Genomic DNA, 18302 nt, shown 5'->3' with positions numbered 1-18302 from the left:
CTGAATAAATCACAGTAAAATAAAGGAAAAGCAAAGATAGAACACAGTAAAAGATGAAGTCAGGGTATCAAGCTCAAGGTAGTTCTTCAGCAGTGACTTAAAAATTCCAAAGTCTCATCAGTTCTTACATAAAAGGCATTTCCATTGTTTTATTCTAACACCATTGGTGACCCCAGGTAAAAATTGGCAGCTCTTTATCCAGCTCTCCTAAACCCGGTCTCACGGGGATTCGTGAAACTGTCACGTAAGTTTTAGTTTCGGTTTCGTGCGCACCAACACGATTTCGTCATGTTTTTCGTGCCGCTCACCACGAAATGTTTTTCGCTGTGGTAATCACATCTGAAAGTGGTTTATACCGGCGGATTCATGACGATCTAAGCTGTCCATCGGCGTATACTGCTTGTGTGATCGCGTTTGCGGCCGCCGGCCGCCGGACATTCTTGGAATTCCTATGCAAATTGGTAAGTGTACCACCGGCTTATGGTTAAGTTATGGTTAGGGTTATGGTTAGGGACGATGTCATGCAAAATATAGCGTTGGATTCGCCACGGTTTTACATTAAAAATATAATATACACATTCTTTTGAAATACGTTCTGAGTGGCACGAAAAGTCCGCCGTTTAAAATACATTGGTGTGCATTTCGTGGTGAGCGGCACGAAAAACATGACGAAATCGTGTTGGTGCGCACGAAGCCGAAACTAAAACTTACGTGACAGTTTCACGAATCCTCGTGAGATCGGGCTGTAATACAACAGTGATGTTTCCCTCCATGGTGATGGTTTACCCTTGGTGCTCTGAGACGTTGAACACTTCAGGAGCAGGAATCAGAGTCATGAGTCTGCTGTGACTGGTGTGTGAAGGAATCTGACTATCGTATAGTCCCTGGACCTCCTGTCTGGATCCCCCTCACCACCGTGTTTGTTTTGTACCAGATCACCTGGTCCAGATCATCTCCAAGTCTCACCTGGAGACGTGTCAGTACCTGAAGGAGGAGCTGCAGCAGATGAGCTGGCAGAGCTTCGAGCAGGACGAGGTGGAGACGTACCAGAGCAAGGTGGGTTTACTCACACATGAAAACATTTTCTAACGCTACGCGAGGTAGTTCAACCCGCTCTCTACCCACCAATGAATATCAGGCTTCCCTCAAAGCATTTTAAAGCTGGATGAGATATTTAACTGCTCCATCATGTTCTGATTCAACCTCAGAGTCTAATAGCTCAGAAAATCTCTTAAAGATGCTCGCGCCAATCAACCGGCTCCTTTCTGGCCAATAAGACAAAACCAGACAGTGTACGTGTGCATTGTGATTGAGTTTAGAGTCTCTTTAGCTGTTAAGTGTTTTAACTTCCTTCTGCTGTGTTTTCTGTTTAGCCGAGGGAGGTGATGTGGCAGCTGTGTGCCGTGAAGATCACCGAGGCCATCCAGTATGTGGTGGAGTTCGCCAAACGCATCGACGGCTTCATGGATCTCTGCCAGAACGACCAGATCGTCCTGCTGAAGGCTGGTGAGAGAACAGTTTGATCTTATGTCTCCACAGATTGATATATCTAAAGGAGGCCGCTTTAGAAGCTGTTTTATTTTTTAGCCTGTTGTGCAGTTACTAGAAATGATGGATGTCAACTTACAGACGTGTTTCATGGTGTAAAATCACCGGGGTGTGTAAAGGACGGTGATACCTGGTTCAAAAATGAAACCTTTTTCTTTGTAAAAAGCCTTAAAACTATCTCCTCTTGATACAAAACACAATTTGTTTCATTTTTCCACTCAGAAAAAAAGGACTCTTTGGTATTTTCAACTACCAAAATATTGTTTTAATGGCAATGGGATTGGTCATCTGTTCGAATCCTTAACATGACCGGTTAATCAGATGAATCAGTTGGTTAGACTTCAGTTAATCATCAGTGCCTTTGTTTTCTCTCTCAGGTTCTCTGGAGGTCGTCTTGGTCCGAATGTGTCGAGTGTTTGACTCCCAGAACAACACGGTTTACTTCGATGGAAAGTTTGCGGGTCCTGATGTCTTCAAAGCTTTAGGTGAGTGAAGATGTAGTGTAGAAAAGAGAAACTACAAATCACAGTGAGCTATAGCACAGGCATTTCCATTCAAATGGTTTTATTTGCATTCTTAATTTGTATATAAAAGAATCTCTAATATTATACAATTATGTTTGGACGTAGTGGAAAAGTTGGTGCGTCAACAAAAGCAAAATGTAATAAAAACTAAACTTCCAAAAAAATGTAAAAATCGGTTAAATCACTATTATTAATACAACTCATTTAGAAAAGATGTTGACCCAATATGCTTTCCAATAGAGACATAAGATAAAAACAGCAAATTTTCCCTGATTTATGTAAATAATAAGTTTAAGATGTCACAATATTATTTTAATGATTTTAATGATAACAAGGTGAAGACCCTACAATATTATTTAAATATTAATAACATTTATAATAAATAAGGTTAAGACCCTACACTATCATTTCAGTAATAACGGAATTAATAATTAACAAGGTTATGATCCGACAATATCGTTTAAATAATAGTAAAATCATTAATGAATGAGGTTAAAACCCTACAATATTATCTGAATAATAGCATCAATAATAAATAACTAGGATAAGCCCAGCACTATCATTTAAACAGTAGAATAAACTATGAATAACAAGGTCAAGACCCTACAATATCATTTATTAATAATATAATGAATGATAATTATGTTAATAACCCACACTATTTAAATATTAAAGGACTAATTTAAATTATTATTGAAAACTTACAATATTATTTATGTAACATGGTTAACCTAAATTATTTATTATAGAAATGTACCTTCCTAATTTAAATATTAATGGAAAAAACCCTGTATTTTATTTATTTAATTAAATATACTGGACTAATTTAGAAGAGAACATCCTCATATTTTCTATATTATTTCCACCTTTTGAGCTTCGGCTTGTGTTCTGTCAGTTCAGTCTTCCTGTCGTCTTCTTGAGCTGTTTACCTCAGTGAACCAACTACTAATATTATGCTGATATTATCAGAATAAAACTGGCATTAATTCATGTTTTTTGGCCAATTTGACTTCAAACTTGAGTTAAAACATGCGCTACATTTGGATGGAAATGCAGCACCTTAAAATAACTTCTCTTCCTCTAATGTTTGTCCTTAATTAAAAATGCTTGATTATTCCAGTAAAACCCAAAAATAACATTAGAAAACTGTAAATCTGCATAATGTGTGATCTTTCATGACTTAATACAGCTTCAGATCAACAGAAAGTTGCAAAAAAGAAAAACTAATAATGATGTTGTTGACTGACAAGCTGATAAGCCCACAAACCTTCAGCACCTAAACACAGAAATAATTTAGAAGTTCACGTTTAATTTATCGCATACTTTCACAGATTTGCATTTAGTGTATAAATAGTAAAACATCAGAGTGAGAGCACATTTACTGGCAAACTGTTCAAACACAGTGTGATCACACATGCAGACACAAAAAATTACACTTATCTAAATAGGGAAGTAAAACGAAGCTCCTATAAGTCACTGGATGGGTTTGTCACAGTTTTCTTGTGTTTTTCCAGGCTGTGATGATTTAATCTCGTCTGTGTTTGACTTCGCTAAGAGCATGTCTTCACTGCACCTGTCAGAGGACGAACTGGCTCTGTTCTCAGCGTTCGTTCTGCTTTCTGCAGGTACGAATTGTCACCAGAGTTTATCATGATAACTGTATCTGCAGCAGCTTCTCATGTGAAATAACTGTGTGTTTGTGTAGATCGGTCGTGGCTGCAGGAGAAGCTGCAGGTGGAGAAGCTGCAGCAGAAAACCCAGCTGGCTCTGCAGCACGTCCTGCAGAAAAACCAGAGGGAGGACGGAGTTCTCAACAAGGTAAAGTCTCAACGTCCTGCCCTCTAATAGAGAATATGTAAATGTTTAATCAAAGGCAGCTGGAGTTTTTGGGGATGTTTGATGTTTTTTGCATTCCCCTGAGTGGAGCTGGGTGTTAATCTGTCTGGGTCAGGATCTCAGGACTGCATAGTAAGCATCTGATAAATTGCATCATAGACAACCTCCTCTTTGATAGTGGTGTGTTTGACATAGGGATCAGTCTTCTTTCCATCAGTCTTCTCAAGTCAACATGTTCAACTTGTCCTCCAATGAGGGTCCATTGTCCTTAAGATGTAGTTGGATTGTTTAGTTCTGACATGAGAAGTTCACTCTCCTGGGTTATTAAGCAGAAGTTTAGTTTCATCACTGCACTGAACTATGTTCATAATACTGCTGCGTTTATTTCTGGGTGTTTTGTCCTCGGAGAAGTGATGTTTGTTGTCTGAGTTTCTCAGATCTTCCTGCAACATAAGGAATAACAGTGTTGTTCTGTTGATGGTTCTTTCCTCTCTGTCTGTTCTGAGTCTATGATTCTGACAAAGGTCCAGTTTGGGTCAATACATGTTTAAAGTTCTTCTCTGATGTGTTTGTGCTCCTTCCCTTCTGTCTTTATTATCCCACTCTGACCCGATGGTGCCCGATGGAATTCACAAACAAAAAATGTTTGTGAATTCTCAGGAACAGTAAAACCTCCAGCTCGTTCTCCAGGGCTGCTGAGACTCAAACAGTAAATATTGGTCAGTGGTGAAGTTTTCTGTCATCTTCAATGTGACCCACTCAGACCAAGAAGACCAGATTGTTTCCTCTGATGTCCTCCTGAATGGATTTGATGTTTCCCACTGCACTGTTGATCTGTGAAGGATTCTACTCTCTGAGTGTTGCTACTGAACCAGTGGATGGAACATTTACTGTGAAGGAGATCAGTGCTCTATTCCGTACATCTTCCATATACTCTGTTCAACGGCATTGAGAAACCCTTATTATATAGTTAGTAGGTGGTAGGGCTGGACCCGAATATTCGGTTGTGACGGTGGTATCCGGATATTCATTTTGACTGATTACCTCAGTAAACTACTTTGTTAAGCACCACTGTACATCATCCTGTATCAGTGGCAGCATGACGTTGTTCTGGTGTCTTTCTTGTGAAGCCTGTGCTTTAATTTCTTAGATGATGCAGTTAGAAGGGGGTGCTATAGCTGATACTTGCAACCTGAGCTGTTCTGCCTCTGTATCTTCCATATTACCACCATTTCTGATCACTGAGTCTGTCATCATGATCAGGTGTACTACTGTGTTTCTGTTCTGATGTTACTGCAAAATTCAGTCCCCCTTGGCTCAGGGGTCTCTTCTGGTTGGATAAACTCTGTCGGTCAAGTTCTTTACCTACTTCTCATGGATGTTCAGCTGTATTGGGTTCTCATCCTTTTTTCTCCAGTTCTTCTGTTCTGTGGGAATCTCTAGGTGTTGATTGTAATGCTTAGAATGTATTTGTCATTCCTTGCCCTTGGTGTGTTGTGATGTTTGTACCTTTTCCACCAACTTACTGATTTCCTCCAGGACTTAATTATGTAGATGTGATGTCAGCTCCGCCACCATCTGGACGTTCTTCTCAGGTCTCACTGAGCAGCTGTTTTTTGTGCTTCATCGTAAGTTGCAGCCAACACAGAATAAGTCCGAGCAGCTTACGCCCTGGTTCCACCATAAAGGGCAGCAGAGCTGAAAGAATTCCTCAGAAGGCTTGGAAACAGATGCTCAACAAAAGGTAAAAGGCCAGATGCTTAAGGAGCTGACATCACATCTACCCAGTGAAGTCCTGGAAGAAGAATGTGGAAAAGACCCAGACATCACAACACATCAAGGACATGCAAGATGTACAGATTCCAAACGTTACAGTCACAAGTTAGCAATTCCCGTAAAACAGAACAACTGACCTGAAAGGGAAATGATGAAAACACAACACAGCTGGCATTCATTAGCAGTATGTGAGGACCTTAGTCAACAGAGCTCAACCAACCAAAGGAGGAAGTCTTACTCACGGCACTGAACTTGGTGAAAACATCTCAACAGTTACCAGAAGTAAACCTCATCATGTGAATCTGAATTTGCCTTGGGATTAATGAAGTATCTATCTCTCTGTCTCTATCTATGTGGAACAACTCAGAATGAAGGTATCAGCAGTGTAAAAGCCCCAACTTCCAACCTCACCATATATGAAATAAGTAGCTATTTGCTAAAATTGCACCAGCACATCACCATCCTGCTGGCTGATAAAGGAAGATATGGAGCGGTGCTGAACTAAGCAGTTTACCAAGGTCATCAATCTTCTTATGGCCACTGAGGAGACACTGAGGTAAGATCCAGCAACTACAAGAAAAACATGAAAACAGACGACAACTTGAAAAAAGACAAAGAAAGTTACCAACCACTGCATTACCCTTTGTATACTGCCAAAACAGCTAGGCACCATCTCAACTCCGCTGGTTGTAAACACTCAACATCAGAAACTTCGAGATTGTACCAAGAAGGTAAGAAAAATAAAGTTGGACTCAGGTGAAACCATGGTAACCTACAATGCCCCTTCACCCTGGAAGCAGCAAAAACTTTCAGGAAACTTCTGCTGAAGAACAAAACTCTGTCCACCAGAACCAACCTCACCTCAGACCATCACCTACTTGCAACTAGGGCTGGCCCAAATAGCAATTTCTGGGCTCTGGATATTCGGCCCGATTAATCACAAATATCCAAAATATTCAGTTCGGCTTATAACGTCCGACGAGGGTGAGGGGTGGGAATGGATGGAGGACGAGCTGAATATTAGGATCAGTGCATATCGTAACATCCGACGTCGGGCGAATTGACAAGATGAATACCGATCACACGACATCGTCTGACGGGATCTCAAATATTCGAATACCACCTTCACGACCAAATACTCGGATATTCGGGTTCAGCCCTACTGACAACATAATGAGGTTTCTACAGAACTCATCAATGACTCCAATGTGGAAAATGTCGAGAATAGAGCACTGATCTCCTGGTGAAGAACTGCTCTACCCACTAGTTCAGGTACATGGATCACACCTGAACTAGAATCAAAACACAGTTCACTCTGAAAGACGTCAGAGGAAACAGTTTGGCTTTCTTGAACTGAGTGGTTCACATTAAAAAGATGACACAAAATCCACACAGAAAAAATTTACTGTTTAAGTCTCAGTAGTCCAAGCTGGAGGTTATCAGAACCTGACACCATCAGGTCAGAATGAGTCCACAAAGACAGAAGGGAAGGAGAAGAAACACAAACACATCAGAGGAGCACTTCAAACTTGTTTTTAACCAAACTGGACCTTTGTCAGAAGCACAAAAAGACCCACAACAAAACAACACCGTTATTCATTATGCATCTGAAAACTTGGGTGGATCTTTGACACCCAAAAACACACTGAGGCAGACGTTTGTCCATCCTGAAGACAAAATAAACAGAAATAAGCAGAGCAGTGTCGTGTCCACACTTCAACACAATGAGGAGAAACTAAACAACTGCTCCATCACAGGAGAGTAAACTCTTCAAGTCGGGAATCTTCAGTCTGGGGGTCAACAATGGACACATTTGGATGAAGACAGACAGTAGGAACAACATGAGCAAACAGAGGAGGTGCTCTACAACACCACCTATCAGAGACTGATAATGCAGTCCTGAGTTTCCTCCACAGAAGGTCTAACATCCAGTCAGATACTCCTTCAGAGTGAAGAAGCTTTTCTGATGAAACGTCTTCAACAGACCTTTAGACGCTACAAAAAGAAACGGTTGTAACAGATTCTGTTGTGACCACTGTCTTAAACACATCAACTAGTTTGTACTAACTTTCTCATTTCACCTCCTTCCCTTCTCTCCTCATCTCCTCTTTTTGCTTCTTCTTCCCTATTTCCACTTCTCTTTCTGCACCACCTCTTTTTTGGTCTCCTCACCTTTCCTCTACTTGTCTACTCTTCTTGCTCTTCCACTCCCTCCTCCTGTATTTCCTCCAACTCATTTGCTGCCATCTCTTCCCTCTGTCCCTCACCACTTTCATGTTTTCCCTCCTCTTCTATTTCCACTCTTCTTCCCGTTCTTCTCATACCCTCCTCTGGTCTCTTCTCTTTCCTTACTACTACATCTACTCTTCATGCTTTTCCTCCCTTTTCTTCATCTCATTTCTTCTTGTGTCTCCCTCCTTCCCTCTCATCTTTCTTCTCTCCTCTTCTTTGTGTGCTTCTCAACCACTTCTTTCTGTTCTTCTCACTTCCTCCTCCTCCTCCTCCTCCTTTCTCTTTCCACTCTTTCTTATCCTCCCCTCTCCTCTCTCTTTCACATCTCTCTCCTCTTTCCTCTCCTTCTCTGTTCCTCTCCATTATCCTCGTTCTTTCCTCTTATCCTCTGGTCTTCTCTCCTTGTCTACTATTTCCACTTTTCTCTTCCCATCATTTTCTACTTTTCATCTCTTCTCCTGGTCTCCTAATTCCCTCTCTCTTCTGCTCCTCTGCTCATCTCCTCTCCTTTATTCCTTCCCTCTCTTCCTTTCACCTCCTCCTGTCCTCTTCCGTTTCTATTCTCTTCTCGTCTCCTCTTTGCTTTATTTTTTCTCTTCTTACCATTCACTCCTCTTGTTTTTACTTGCTCTACTCCTCTTCCCTCCTCCTTTCTCCTCTTCAGCTCAGAGCGAAGGTGTCGGCGTTGCGTTCCCTCTGCAGTCGTCACACAGAGAAGCTGTCGGCATTCAGAGCAGTTTATCCCGACATCGTTCGATCACACTTCCCTCCTCTGTACAAGGAGCTGTTTGGAGCCGACCTGGAACTTGCTCTGCAGACCAGCGACTGACAGACGCTCCCTGCAGGACCGAGCTTCTGTATCCAGATCCTGGTTTCTACAGACCCTGAGAACGGACCGGCGACTCTCACCTCCAGAGACTGTGTGTGGACGCTGAACTCCTCGTGGACAAACAGAGACACAAACTTGTGCGGATTCAGCGAGGATCAGGTGGTTTTCTCTCTCCACCTTCATTAACACATCAGGATCACGGACCTGGATCAGAAACACTCTGACGTTAAAAAGCACTTTCAGTTCTCACACTGAAACCTGGTTTGTGTTTCCTTCACGGGAATATAAAGACATTTTCAGTTACTTTTACTTCGGAAACATGACGACTCTTTACAGGATTAACGGTTGCTGACCAATAACCAGCTCAAAGGACCAGACTCATGCAGCTAAACTACTTTAACACAGCAGTCACCTGGCATAAAGACATGGAGATACTGTAATTATTCCTCTTCTGCATACTGACTGCGCAGTAACAACAGCATAAAGGATGAACAACAAAATACACAGTTCCTGTACTTAATATGAGGCTTTAACAGTCTGACTTGAAATCGCAATTTCAAACAATGCATTACAGATATGCTCATGCATTTTTGAAAATGAAAACATAACGGAAAAAAGTTTTGTGTAATTTAATTTAAAAAAGGTAGACTTTTGTATCTTCTGTATTAATTACATGCAAAGTGAAATCTTCAAGCCTTTTTTTGTTTTTATTTAGATAATTAAGGCTTAATAGCTCATGAAAATCAGAAATTTAGTGTCGCAGAATATTAGAAAATTACCTAACATCAACCCAAATTAGTAAAAAATGCATTTACAATACAGAAATGTCCAATTAGTACATTATACGGCAAGTCTGACCCAGAGTTTAAACTGCTGTTACAATGGGTTTTTTTATAAATTCATGCCGTACTACTTCTGTAACAGTCACACTTTTCATAGTATCTCATTTGCTAATGCTTTTTCACTTGTTTTAAATCTGTTATACAGTGGACTGGAGATTCACTTTAAAAAGTTATATTGCAAAAAAAACTACAACATCTTTCAGAAAAAATGCAATTAAATCTGCATTTTTTCCTAATTGGTTAGATCCTGTCTGAACCACTCAAAAAAAATGAATAGAAAAAATATCAGCAAAAAGTGAGATTTGTGTGGAGTAATGAGGAAAGCTTTCACACATTACCATATAAACCTGACAAATGGCTCATTTCCATCATTGCTTCTGCATTACGTTTACCTCCTTTTCTTGCACAGTTTAAATATCCAGCAGAGACCAAAAACATTAGTTGATGAATGCCTAACCCACAACAATCAAACTAAAAACTTATTATATTTCAAGAAAAAATCATTTCAAATAAAAGGTAAGGTAGTTGATTTGTATGTTTGAGATGCTAAAATCTGGTTATTTATGACATTTTTGCCGGAATGATCACAAAATAGTTTCCAGTGACTCCCTGATTTGTCAAGCGTCTGATCAATCTGAGCATTTGGGTTCTCTTTAAGTAAACTATCTGGTTGTTAAATTCAAAACAAAGCAACAGATTTTATTAAGTTTTCATATGTTTTGTGTATGAAAAGCAAAATTTGTTCAAGGACTAAAGTTTTCACATAAAGTGCTATGAAAAGCAAGATTATTTTCTCAGAAATGTAGAGGACAATAAATAACAAAATTTGACTGATGAAGCCTCATGTTAGCTTCAGCTGAACTTTATAAACATCCCAACACAGAACAAAGGCTGTAGGAGTCAGTATGGAGAGAAGGAATGATCACAGTTGTAACAGCGTTGTATTAATGTAGATGTGAAAATCTAATCTAAAGACTGACAGAAAACGGCTCATTTTTGTTCAGTACTGATCAGCTAACACTGACAGATAATTAGTCAGAGCTGCAACTCTCATCCACCTTACTGAGGAGGTTTTTCAACCCAAAACTGTCACATCTGCAGATATCTCATTTGAAAAAGACAAGTTTTTGAACTAGAATCAACTCAACCTGCTAGCTGTTACCCCTTTTACACCAGGACAGCTGGGTGAAAAATCCCACATTGGTTCTACAGCAGACAAGGAACCGGATCTCTGGAGGAAACTGGTTCCAGAGCAGCACCAACACTTCACTGGTCTGCAGCAGCGACTCCTAAACTTTTCAACCCCAAAAATAACGCCGCCGGAGACCTCCGATCCCCAACTATCACCAACAGGGGTTGGCCAATCCAAACACAGAAGAACAACATCCAACAACCAATCTGACATTTTATAGTGTATAGTTCAGGAAGACACTGATCAACTGCTGTCCGGAGATTTATTAAAAATCCGTCCAATGCTCCAATTAAAGCCTTGAAATGGTACACAGCCCCTTTCTATTGCAGGTCAGACAAACACTGATGTCAACACTCCAGCTAAATCTCTACTTCCTTCTCTCAGTTTGTTGCTTTGCATCAAATGCATCAGTTCAGATTTCTGTTGTTTTGTTTGGATTATTCAGTTTATGGAAGATGTTCACCTTCATCTTTCCTCTCAGCTTGTTTTATTTGATTATCAGCTACAAAAAGGCTCAGAAGGCTGAAAATACATATTCTTGAAGGTCAGTGAACACATCTGGTTGATCCGTAAGTTAAAAAACTCCTGTTTATTTTTTGAAACACTCGCTATTTAGAGTCAGATGACGGAAACGGACAAAAGCGTGGAAGGAAACTGATCCACTGAAGGGTTTTTAAGCAGGGTGGTCTAACTTAATTTCTGTAGTTTTTGAGAAAAATAGACAAGACAAAACAAGACATTTGAGGCTTTGAGAAACACTGATTTTATCAACCAGAAACCCTACAGATTAAAACAACTGTTAGTTTGAGTCCTAATCCACATCCTCAGTCATGTTCCTGTTGAGCAGTCAGTCGTTTTGTTTTTCTTCCTGACTTTTTCTTTTCCAGACAAAACAAGACAACAAAGCAGCGTTTCTTCCTCCAGTCAGAAGGTTGTCATCTTGTTTTCTAGCAGTCGACCACATGTGCAAACCCGAGATTGTAGTTTTGAGTCTGCAGCTGTCTGCGGTGACGGAGGCAGAAGCCATGAATCGGATTGAAACCAGGACATTCTGCTGTTTTTCAGAACTGTAGAACTTCAAATGTCGTGTCTCTGCTCTGTGGTGCTCACTGACCCTGTCTGGACCTTTTTTTTTTTTTAAACATTTAAAACGGCAATGCTCTAAGTTGTAGATGCAAAAGATAAAAAAAAAATTAATACTGGTTCTACTTTATCAGACAGTATCATCTAAACTAATTTGTGAGGTTTTTACACTTTTTTTTGGAGATCTCATGAGTAAAGTCTGCACAAATCCCACAAGTTTGTGGTAAATTAAGCACTTATTGTTCGATCCTTCAAGCATCCTGCAGATGATTTTTGTCTTGTACTGGTGCCGGTAGTGTCACAAAGGAAACCGAACAAAAACTAGCAAGAAAAAATAAGAGAGCTGTCACAAATCTAGATAGAGCTTAACTCCACATCTAGAACAGGACCGTCCACATAACTGAATATAATTCCTGCAGATTCAAGTCATTCTGGACTTTGAAGTGAAAGAAAACACCTGCAGTACGTCTTTCTTCTTCCTCACCTGTTTGTCTGCTGCTGCTTTAGCTGATCTCACCTGTCAGCAGTGAGTCAGTAGCTCCCCCTGGTGGCGCTGACGCTAAAATGCAGAATATTTTAATTTCCTTGCAATTCATGTTTTTTACGTTTGCATGAGCAGCAACACTTTTCCACTAACAGTTACATTCATTATGAGTTAATTAAACTCATCTTAATACATATTTGTGTCAATCTGTGAAGCAGGTCAACCGATAAAACATTCAAAAACTACATTTAAACAGCTGACAGTGTCGTTCATAAAAGTATAATTTTAAATAAAAGCATAAAACAGAAGAAATCCTCACATGTGTGAAGCTCAGACCAGAAAACAGGAGCTGGTAAATGATTCATTAATTATCAAAAATGATCCAGAGTGAATTCTGGATTCTCATATTGATCATAATCTGCATTTACACGCCAGAAAACAGAAGAAAAATCATTCCAGCATCAATGGATTCAGGATTCAGCGTGATTAAAGCAATATAACGAAACGAACTATGCTGAGTGAAGAGCAGGAAATAACAATGTGTTGCACTATCTACAGTCTAACAGAGTGCTGGGAGCTTTTTATTATTCAGGTTAATTCTTTAAAAAAGGCCAAAGACCAGCGGCTCAGACATCCTGACTTTCCCAAAAACTCTCAAATCCTACATCTCCCATGATTCAACGGGCATGTCACATGTCAAACTCCCCACTAGCAGGTGTTTCTTCACCAAAAGTTTAGCTTCCCATTCGGTAATGTGCAGGAATTTTCAACGTATTGATATTTGTGTTTTCACAGTGAGTCTAAAGCTTCAAGAAAAAGGAGCAAATCAGTCTGTGAAAGAATTAAATGTGCAACAAATGAGTGTGGTCTTCACTCAGTCAGCCATAAACCACTCAAACCAAACTATTTCTTAAAAAGGTTGAAGACCCTAATTAAACACGAAGACGACTCCCTGCCTGGTGTCTCTGGGAGGTGAAACTGAGCTGAATTTATCTTGTTTCCTTCAGTAAAAATAAAAAGAGTAACTTCAGATTTGAAAAAAGTCACAGGAGACATTTATGGGTTTATATATTCCTCTACAGTGCCACTTTGCTGTAGCACTAACAGTAAAACTAGACTAAATTTGGGTGAAATGTTAACATCTGTAGATTCTAATCTTCATTTTAAAGCCATCTGATGACTGTATTTTTAAGATATGACAATGCAGTGGGATCTCAAAGACATTTTACGGGAGAGTCACATCACAGTGGTTTAGATCAGCTGAAAAGTGGCTCCTCTTCTCCCACCTACAGCATGAATCAGTCAGTAACTCTTCAGCTACCTTCAAACAACCAACCAAACTGGATTAACATCAATCAACCACCTGCTTCATCTCCAAAGCCCCAACAACAATCAGTATTTCTGGCAAATAATGAACTTTAGCCATAACCGAATGTCAAGCAATAATGTAAATGTTGTATTTTTAATCTTTGTGTATAGTTTTTAAAACACGGCATGTCGATGCGGATTCTAATTTAAAGTTAGGATTAATTTATCTTCTGACTCTTCTGTGTTATTTTCGTCTCGACCCGTATGGTAATCACACGTTTTTCTCCCTCCGGGCCACTTTACGGTGACTTTATGAATTATTCTGTACAGGAAAAACACGGCGACCGATGCATCTGTTGATTTCTGAGCATCATCGTGTAAGATATCTGGTTTGATATGCACAGCTCTCAGTTTAGCTTTAGTTTAGTAACGGAGAGCGTTTTGTGTTTTTAATAAGCGTGTGGTGCTTTTTGTTAGCAGAGGTCTGGATTTTACCAACTATGCCACATTGTATGTTTCTTCACAGGGTAACAAACACGCGGAAAAGGAATATTCTGGTTTTTAACAACGTGACGGGAACATTTTCAGAACGGCAGCAGGTCGTTTAATGACGCCCAATCAAAACGCAGCTTTTACAGAAACTAAAATTCAGGGTCATCTCTTTGGAGGGATTTTCAAAGCAGGAAATTTCCACCGGATTTCCGTCCTAAGTTGTACAAAACCAGAATTTTGCTTTGAAGTATTGTGATGCTGAATCGTCATAGTACAGGACGTTATTGCCGAGGCTGCACCTGTATCAGCGTGTCAGACTCGGACTGTCGGTTTCTTTGTTTAAGTTGCTAAAACGTGACTTTTTTTGATACAAAACAGAGCTGCTGTATCTGACATGTAAAAAAAACAATAAAACAGAGAAGAGAGAAATGCATGTCTGTGTTGGCTTTCTTTTAAATGTCATTTATTTCTGATTTAGTTACAAACTATAATAAAAGTCAATGAATCTAGATTCATCCAGAACTTTCTGTGGCTGAAACTGTCGCTTTAAATAAGGCCCAGGTGAGTTTTATAAGATTTTAGCAGCTCAAAGATGATTCTCCAACTTCACAATTTGTGACAAAACTGGATCATTTAGAGGAAATCTAAGTGACTGGCTTTTTCATTAAGGACGATAAAGAAAGTTTAATTGATGTTTTATTGTCATGCAAATAACTGAGAATAATGATTTTCCCTTTGCTGTTCATTTTATTCCCCTTTTAGTTTTAGATTAGCACCTTTTAAAAGCCACTTTTTTTACAGCTCCTAAATACATGCAGTGCTTTTTATTTTTGAAGCCAGTGTATAATTTTATCATGTAATTGGGCTAAATTTGGACTGTTTCCAAGTGTTTTTGCACTTTTAGTTTAGTCAACTGGCTTAAATTTCAATTTCTATTTAATTAAAAGGAACACTTGTTGTAGGGAATATCTTTTTTTTTTTCTACCAAAATGCTATGCGAACATATTAATCCAATGTTGGGTACATGAGCAAAAGAAAACGTACATTTATGATAGTTTCCATTCACTTATGTCATTAAAAGAGTTCCAGTCGATGCTCTAATGATGAAAAAGAAAACAGAAAACCTGATGGAAATGTGACATTTCTTTTTATTGATTTCACTTGTAGCACAATAATTCCATAAAGTAGTATTTTTACTTTTACTTCAGTAAAGTACATTTTCTCCAGCACAAGTACATGAAACAGTTCAGCTGCCGCCTGCATCTCTCCCTCTGTCCAGTAGATGGCAGTAGAGCACAGGTGTATACGTTTCACCTGCAGCAGAGTCAGTTTTTCAGCAGGGAACAAGCAGATTAAACCAATTTTCTGTGTGACACTGACGGTAAAGCTCGGATCACACATGACTGTGTTCCTGCCACAGTTTGAGTCCGTGCTGAGGCTCAGTTTCAGGGTGTAGATTCACTGTTTCACATGACAAGAATCACTCTGTGGGCCTCTGAGGCTTTATTTTATTCTGATTTAACCAGGAATGCAGCAGTGTGTTGGAAAAAAAGAAAGAGGTGACAATGTGACAGCACAATAAAACCAAATTAAAGCTGCAAGCAGCGATGGACGGGTCCTCGCATCCACGCTGGTCGTGAATCCACGCACGTCCACCAGGTGGCGCTGTGACTGAGAGTGTATGTCGGCCTCTGAATCGCATCTGGACCAGAGTCCAATCATACATTTAAAATTTCAGCCAGACTGCAGCATGTTCAGAGCAGTTATAGAGCATTTCCTGTCTATCCACCAGGTGGCGCTGTAACTCAGAGTGTATTTCACACAGTGGATGTGATGAGGGTTGGACTCTGATCACTCATGAAAAGTTTCAGGCTGATTTGATCATGTAGAGGCCAGTTATACAGCATTTACTGTCCCTCCATCAGGTGGCGCTGCGACTGAGAGTGTCTGTTGGCCTGTAGATGTGATCAGGATTGGATTGTGATCACACATGGAAAGTTTGAGGCAGATTGGAGCATGCAGAGGAGAGTTATACAGCAGTTGATGTTTCATGGCGAAGCATCAAAACGCTGATGGTCGCCATGGCCACGCCATTTGGCTTCTGGTTAAACTTTTGATAACTTTTCCAAACCAAGTCCTGCTGTGTGGACTGACAAAATTTCAGGTCTCCTGGAATTATCCCCTAGGAGGTATTAACTCTCAAAAATGAGAAAAATCATCAAAAATCTCACAATTAATCCAAGATGGCCGACTTCCTGTTGGGTTTAGGACATGGCTCCAAGAGGCTTTTTTGTGCGTCCTGATGTGCTCTATAAGCCTCCCAAATTTCATGGATGTAGGTGAAACGTGCTGGGGGGGCTGTTTGTTAAAAATACTGTAGGGGGCGCTATAGCATGTGCAGTGCCGAGATGCATACAGTGTTGTTCCTTGGGTCAATGGTGATGTGTGTGGTAATTTTTGTGAGCATTGGAGTATTCCTAACCTGTCAGAAAGGGCTTTGTTTTTCATGGCGATATTTGGTTGCTACGGCAACAGCGTTACATGAAATGTCACACCCTTCACAGTGTGTGATTGTCAAGAGGTGAAGACTCGACTGACCAATTTCCAGCATGATATCACCAAGTTTGGGGCCATTGTACCTGAAAATATAAGGCCTTAAACTTACTATTACCAACAGGTGGCGCTATGACTTTTTCAGAATTTATGAGTGTGGATGTGTTCAGACTGGACCTGGTATCCAGCATGTGAAGTCTGAGGCAGATAGGATGTTGTTCAGCTGAGATATGAATCGTTAAATTTTCATGGCGAAACATCGAAATTGGTTTGGCCGCCACAGACACGCCCTTTGATGACAAGTCACCATTTTCACTGGGATGCATCATCAATGTGTTTAGGCTGTTGTCACTGCATTTGAAGTGAATATGATCAACCGGGTAACAATAGGGCATGAAAGTGTAAAAGATGTCTATTTCCTGAAACCACAAGGTGGCGCTATGACTGTCAATGAATATCCCTATGTGGATGACATCAGGACAGGACTGTCATCATACATGTAAAGTTTCAGGCAGATTGGAGCATGTTGAGAAGAATTAGACACCACTTCCTGTTTCATGGCGAAGGATCAGTTGTTTGAGGCTCCGCCATGGCCACACCTTTTGGCTTCTGGTTGAGTTTTTGATAACTTTTCATCAGAAAGGTCTGGTGCATGTACTGGCCAAATTTCAGTTCTCTCAGACTTATCCACTAGGAGCTATAAATTTTGACAAATGTACAGCAAATTCAAGATGGCCGACTTCCTGTTGGGTTTAGGGTGTGGCTGTGATTGACTTTTTGGTGTGTCCTGATGTGGTGCATATGCCCACCAAATATTGTAGCTGTAAATAAAACATTGTGGAAGTTGGCCTAATGACCACTGTTTCAATTTTGCAGGTGGCGCTATAGAGCCATTTTTTCACACATATGCGCAACTCCCATAAAATATCAAATTTTTCGCCAGTCCTGATGTGCACGCCAAATTTCACGCGTTTTGGTTCATGATAAGGCCGCCAAAAAGGCAAGTCATTTCCCGAGGAGCGATTAAGTTTGAAAAATTTACAGCAAATTGAAGGTGGCCGACTTCCTGTTGGGTTTAGGGCGTGGCTGTAATTGACTTTTTGGTGTGTCCAGATGTTCTGCATATGCCCACCAAATATTGTAGCTGTACATGAAACATTGTGGCAGTTGGCCTAATGACTACTTTTTCAAGTTTGCAGGTGGCGCTATAGAGCCATTTTGCCACGCACATGCGCAACTCCCATAAAATATCAAATTTTTCGCCAGTCCTGATGTGCATGCCAAATTTCACGCGTTTTGGAGTATGATAAGGCCGCCAAAAAGCCAATTTACTTTACGGGAGAAAAAAAAAAAAAAAAAAATAATAATAATAATAATAATAAACCCTAGGGTTTCAATAGGGTCCTTGGCACCGCTGGTGCCTTGGACAGTCGGTGCCCTGGCACCGCCTGTCCTTCGCACCCTCGGTGCTCGGACCCTAATAATGGAGGTCTGTGTTGGTATACACTTAAAGAAACAGTACATTGTAGTTGACATGCTCAGACCGACAATCGACAGACGTGTATTTAATGTAATTAAAAATGGTAGCAGCTGCAGTGTTAAG

At 40.2% G+C, this 18302-nt stretch overlaps 1 protein-coding gene across 2 annotated transcripts in view; it reads left to right on the top strand.

Moving 5' to 3' along the window:
- Positions 1 to 14579, top strand: part of LOC110958865 (nuclear receptor ROR-alpha A-like) — a 180835-nt gene extending 166256 nt beyond the window's left edge. For both annotated transcript variants that reach the window (XM_051937230.1, XM_022205579.2), the window contains 6 exons: positions 935 to 1056; positions 1374 to 1506; positions 1926 to 2033; positions 3587 to 3697; positions 3778 to 3890; positions 8581 to 14579. In XM_051937230.1, the coding sequence (XP_051793190.1) occupies positions 935 to 1056; positions 1374 to 1506; positions 1926 to 2033; positions 3587 to 3697; positions 3778 to 3890; positions 8581 to 8745 (752 nt within the window). In that variant the 3' untranslated portion in view covers positions 8746 to 14579. The remainder of the gene's footprint in view (positions 1 to 934; positions 1057 to 1373; positions 1507 to 1925; positions 2034 to 3586; positions 3698 to 3777; positions 3891 to 8580) is intronic.
- The last annotated feature ends 3723 nt before the right edge of the window (positions 14580 to 18302 follow it).

This window comes from Acanthochromis polyacanthus, chromosome 2 (assembly GCF_021347895.1).
Source record: "Acanthochromis polyacanthus isolate Apoly-LR-REF ecotype Palm Island chromosome 2, KAUST_Apoly_ChrSc, whole genome shotgun sequence".
NCBI lineage: Eukaryota > Metazoa > Chordata > Actinopteri > Pomacentridae > Acanthochromis > Acanthochromis polyacanthus.
The sequence above is the reverse complement of the archived record's forward strand: the minus strand, read 5'-3'. Positions and strand labels throughout refer to the sequence as shown.